The sequence below is a fragment of the Thalassophryne amazonica genome, chromosome 8 (assembly GCF_902500255.1).
Source record: "Thalassophryne amazonica chromosome 8, fThaAma1.1, whole genome shotgun sequence".
NCBI classification, from domain to species: domain Eukaryota; kingdom Metazoa; phylum Chordata; class Actinopteri; order Batrachoidiformes; family Batrachoididae; genus Thalassophryne; species Thalassophryne amazonica.
The window spans coordinates 9,636,542-9,642,541 of NC_047110.1; the positions used below are offsets into that span (position 1 = coordinate 9,636,542).

At 41.7% G+C, this 6,000-nt stretch overlaps 1 protein-coding gene across 1 annotated transcript in view; it reads left to right on the forward strand.

Moving 5' to 3' along the window:
• The window catches only part of cttnbp2 (cortactin binding protein 2), a 420,592-nt gene extending 415,045 nt beyond the window's left edge, over nucleotides 1–5,547 (forward strand). Inside the window, exon 23 of the mRNA XM_034175732.1 lies at nucleotides 4,325–5,547. Coding sequence (XP_034031623.1) covers nucleotides 4,325–4,621 — 297 coding nt within the window. The 3' untranslated portion in view covers nucleotides 4,622–5,547. The remainder of the gene's footprint in view (nucleotides 1–4,324) is intronic.
• Nucleotides 5,548–6,000: the final 453 nt, after the last annotated feature.

Below are 6,000 nucleotides of genomic sequence, written 5' to 3' on the forward strand. Positions count from 1 at the left end.
GAGTCTCTGGCAATCACACACTGTGCATTCAAGGTTTAAATGCAGCAATCTCTGATTAAGACAAAATACACCACAGCTGTGAGTCCTGATGACCTGCACGTGATAACAAGCCTCAGGTGTTCAGGGTGAGGTCCTGACGCTCAGCCACTCAGTCCTGAATGCATACCACCTGGTGGGAGAAACAGAAAACAAAAACCAAGCCAGCCAAACACCCCAGCCCACAACAGTTACTTCTGTATTTGTTGAAAGAAGGAACAAATAAATACATAATTGGAAAAAAAAAACAATCATCTTCACCACGCAGCCTCAGTGAAACAGTAAAGTCTGAAAAACTGATTCAGAAAGTTTTTCATCCATGTTGTCATCATTAAAAGAGCAGATGTACTTATTTACTTCTTTTTTTTTTCATTTTCTTTATTATTGTTGTTTATGCACCAGTGACACCAGATCAAATCACTTGTATGTGAGAACGTACTTTGCAATAAATTTGATTCTGATTTGACAATCACATCAGTTCAGGTTTAGCTCTTGTTCAAACAAGACAAGTAGGGGTTATATTATTTTTTAAAAGGTATGCAGTCCCACTCAGAAATGTTAAAAAGAAAAAGCTAAACTGTCAACATGACAGAAAAACTCTGCCTGCCTTACTGGATTTTTGAAGAGGAGAGCAAATGTTATGTCCATCAAACATTAATGTGTTTTTAAAATTTTCAGTGTTATTTATTTTATTAATATGCAAAAAGAACTTTGATATTACAACATAAGTGTCATTTTTTTGTCTGTTATTCTTGCTTTCAATGCATCTAAAATCAGTCAAAATGACTCCCAACGCGCGCCGCCTCGGGTGATAATTGCCAGCAGCACCACTATACTAAAGATGTCTGGGGAGAACCCTGTGTTGTGTACTGTACAGCAACATTTGCCTGTTGAATCACTCACTGCGTTATGGTAGATTGGAAAAGACGTTATTAAAAAGATGGCTTAATAAATGTAGGTTTGAGTCAGCCTTTTGGAGAAACCACACAATATTTTATACTTGTTCAGGTGAGCCATACAGACCCCCCCCCCCACACACACACACACGCTTCAGCACACATATGAACTGCAAATTAGTTGCAGAATTTACATAATACTGTGAAATGCATATTTATTATCATGGTTGTTTGTTATTAAAGTCATAACTATAAATTTTGAAGCAGAGTTGCATTAAAATCCAAGTAGTTGTGAGAGGAGACAAAGCAGGTGCGCGTTCACCAGTGGTGGACACCACTAACCACAAAGTTAGCTTCAATAACTGCTAATCCGCTAACTGAAAAGTTAACTTTTAGACCAATAAAAATCAATAAACCAATAAAAAATTTAGCAGAAGTTACAGCTAGTATTGACTCGGAACACTGTCGGCTACTTATACGCGAGTTTCAAGTTTCAGCACCGCCAAGACTGTTGTGAAAGTGTGACACGGTCCCACAACAGGGGGTGCAAATGAACGGTCAATAGATGAGCCAAAAGGTAACAATTTAATGACAATCTCAGAATATAATTACAGTCCAATTACAAAGGTGAAGTGTGGGCAGGCTCGAGGATAGAAGACGTCTGTCCTGAGAAGAGCCGGAACCACACAATTTCCGCCCCCACAGAACTTGGTGAATACTGGAGCTGCCAAGTCCCGAATTCCCAGGTGATCACCGTCCCCGACTGTCGGATCTGGTACTGCTGGCGAAGAACAAAGACAGTCAAGTGTGGGTGTGTGTACACCCAGTAACAACAGCGGTGGGAATGCCACCTCCACCTCTCACTTAATACTTGCAGCGCGTCCTCAGAGGAAAAAGAGTGCCGTATTGCACAGCCTCCACAAAAGGACCGGAACTCCTGCAAACACTCACAATAAACAGATTCTCAATATTTCCACAAAGGCTGAGGATATTACCTCCAATGAAGTATGATATCTCGGTGATGAGGTGGAGATGACGTCTGGTCTTTATGGAGTGCGATGATGAAGAATGTGTGACAGCTGTCAGGAATTAATGAGTGACAGCTGTCACTCCCGGCTGTGTCCGTGGCGGCAGCGCCCTCTCGTGCCTGAAGCCCGCACTTCAGGCAGGGCGCCCTTTGGTGGTGGGCCAGCAGTACATCCTCTTCTGGCAGCCCACACAACAAAGACTTCTGAATAAAATCAAAGGTGATCACAAACCCCAAATGAACAATGAGCCAGTGCTTCTGTCTTTAGGCACCCGGTCTACTGCTGCCAAAAAAAGCATAATTTACTTTTAACATACAACCCCTGGCAAAAATTATGGAATCACCGGCCTCGGAGGATGTTCATTCAGTTGTTTAATTTTGTAGAAAAAAAGCAGATCACAGACATGACACAAAACTAAAGTCATTTCAAATGGCAACTTTCTGGCTTTAAGAAACACTATAAGAAATCAAGAAAAAAAGATTGTGGCAGTCAGTAACGGTTACTTTTTTAGACCAAGCAGAGGAAAAAAATATGGAATCACTCAATTCTGAGGAAAAAATTATGGAATCACCCTGTAAATTTTCATCCCCAAAACTAACACCTGCATCAAATCAGATCTGCTTGTTAGTCTGCATCTAAAAAGGAGTGATCACACCTTGGAGAGCTGTTGCACCAAGTGGACTGACATGAATCATGGCTCCAACACGAGAGATGTCAATTGAAACAAAGGAGAGGATTATCAAACTCTTAAAAGAGGGTAAATCATCACGCAGTGTTGCAAAAGATGTTGGTTGTTCACAGTCAGCTGTGTCTAAACTCTGGACCAAATACAAACAACATGGGAAGGTTGTTAAAGGCAAACATACTGGTAGACCAAGGAAGACATCAAAGCGTCAAGACAGAAAACTTAAAGCAATATGTCTCAAAAATCGAAAAATGTACAACAAAACAAATGAGGAACGAATGGGAGGAAACTGGAGTCAACGTCTGTGACCGAACTGTAAGAAACCGCCTAAACGAAATGGGATTTACATACAGAAAAGCTAAATGAAAGGCGTCATTATCACCTAAACAGAAAAAACAAGGTTACAGTGGGCTAAGGAAAAGCAATTGTGGACTGTGGATGACTGGATGAAAGTCATATTCAGTGATGAACCTCGAATCTGCATTGGGCAAGGTGATGATGCTGGAACTTTTGTTTGGTGCCGTTCCAATGAGATTTATAAAGATGACTGCCTGAAGAGAACATGTAAATTTCCACAGTCATTGATGATATGGGGCTGCATGTCAGGTAAAGGCACTGGGGAGATGGCTGTCATTACATCATCAATAAATGCACAAGTTTATGTTGATATTTTGGACAATTGAAAGGATGTTTGGGGATGATGAAATCATTTTTCAAGATGATAATGCATATTGCCATAGAGCAAAAACTGCAAAAACATTCCTTGCAAAAAGACACATAGGGTCAATGTCATGGCATAGGGTCAATGTCAATGAGCAGATCTGATTTGATGCAGGTGTTAATTTGGGGGATGAAAATTTACAGGGTGATTCCATAATTTTTTCCTCAGAATTGAGTGATTCCATATTTTTTTCCTCTGCTTGGTCTAAAAAAGTAACCGTTACTGACTGCCACAATCTTTTTTTCTTGATTTCCTATAGTGTTTCTTAAAGCCAGAAAGTTGCCATTTGAAATGACTTTAGTTTTGTGTCATGTCTGTGATCTGCTTTTTTTCTACAAAATTAAACAACTGAATGAACATCCTCTGAGGCCGGTGATTCCATAATTTTTGCCAGGGGTTGTACAACTACAGACAGTGGCACAAGAGATCAAACACAAAGCACTTTTCACTCATGGATTCATTTATAAACAAAACTAATTCTGGACAGTTTGTCAGCATTAACGGCAACTCTGTCATTTTTACAAAGTGAAAATATCTCACATATCTTTTAAAGTAATGAGCTAATTCTGAAGGTTTGAGTGTCAACAGACACACGCGCCAAAAGGCATTATGGGAAATGAGTCTCCTCTCAATCACTGGTTGGTTGGTTTATTTATTTGTAAAAACCAATACACAAATATGTCATTTTTTACTTGTGAAAAAACGCATTTGCAAAACTGAAAATTCTGTTTGTGAAGTGTGATTCAGTGTAACGAATAGCAACCAACGATCACACATTGGTCGCTATTCACACTCCCATCCAGTAGATGGCAGTGTTCTGTGCATTTTGACGGGGGTGGGGTGATTGAGAGGAGACCCTTGGTATCTGTGGAGGTGCAAGTCTCAACCCTATGACCTGCTTCAGGAGTCAACAAATTAAAATTACTCCCACTCACCAAATTCTGCACTCTTCCTACAGGCTTCTGTCCCTCAGTCCAGCTGCAGTTCAAGTCCAGGCCCACGGGTCAAATCGCAACTCCCCGTCCCCAGCAGCAGGGGGCAGCAGAAGCGAACCACCACCACCAGCAGCAGCACCAGTGGCAGCAGCAGTCCCAGTCGAACCCAGATGTCCAACAATCGCAGCAGAAGCAGATGCAGCAACAAAGATAAGCAGGCTCCACGCAGCAGCAGCACTAACCACTACTATCAGAACAACATCGATAACAACCACGAGGACATCTGGATCCTCCACCGAAACCTCCATGAAAACAAATAGACATCTTGCTTCTCTAAATGAATCCACTGTACACCTCCCTCCATGATGTAAAGACTTGGTACCAGCCAACTTTGACCTTTTAGTATTTGTACTTATCTCTACTTGTTGCACTGTACTACAGTTGTGTACTTGGGGACCACAGGATTATTCTATTACAGTACTGAAGTTTTGATTGTTGTGATAAAGAATGAATGAAGGTCCTGCAACAGGTTACTTTACTGTTGCCTTATTCCAGTGTTTGAACCTGTGTATTACCTATGGAACAATATCCAGTGTAAGTGTGCTCTAAGTATTTGACTGGTGGTAATGGCCACAGAACTGACAGTGTTTTTGTGTACTTGCAGAAAAATACTCTATAGATCAGTCCCACTGGGATAAGGCCGCCATGATGCAGGTCTGACTGTGGTGACTGCTGATCTGAAACAGTTTGACCCATTCAGAGCAGCAAAACTCTTATTCAGACTTGGCTCAGACTCCTCCTTACATTTACTTGACTCTGTTAAACCTCGTCCATGCCACAGTTAGCGCAGAGACAGTTGTGCCCAAGCAGCCAGCTGCGGTCGGCACATTTGAAGGCCGCATGCTTACCTGTGCAGTTGTTGGAGATTGTTAGTTATGGCAGCTGGACAGTCCGTTTGTCTGCAAATTGTGAGGCTGTGAACTGTGCACCGGTTTTAGCTAACACTAGCATTGATAGAGGTATTTCATTGGTTAGGAGATGTCGAACGCGGCACCCAGCAGTGTCCAGTGTGTAAATGCAGCAGAGCTCAGGTCATGTTAACAGATCTGAGACAAACTAGAACATCCTGAGTCCATATTCAGTGAACACGTGTTAAAGCTGCAGTGCCTGTTTGAAAAAGGGGTATGACTGAAGGTAGCCGCGCAGGCATTAACATTTGCTGAAGAGCATTTTTGGATTAAAGAAAGAAACAAACGGGCTTCATGTACAAACCATGCGTACGCACAAAAAAGTGGCATACGTCCACCTCCACGCCAACGTTAAGATGTATCAAAAGTGAAATGACTGTGGAAATGTGTAGTGCGTCACGCAGAATGCCTGGCTGGCGTACGCATGTTTCTACAGCTATTGTTCCACTGCCTACATGTAAAGGTGATGCTGGGAACTGTTAATAGTGTGAAAACAGAAGTCATCAGAGTGATGTGCACATCAGAGGCACACTGATGAACAATTAACAAACCCCAAGTGTTTGTAATTATATAGGATCGATATAAAACCGTGTGCAAAGTGATGCGTAAAATAACACTAACAGTGTTAGAAGACCTTGCAAATGGTGCAGTCTGACGTGAGCGTATGTTCAGGGAACTATTTCCTTGCAGATGACGATAATTGGCTCATAAACTAATTTTGTTTACCAAGG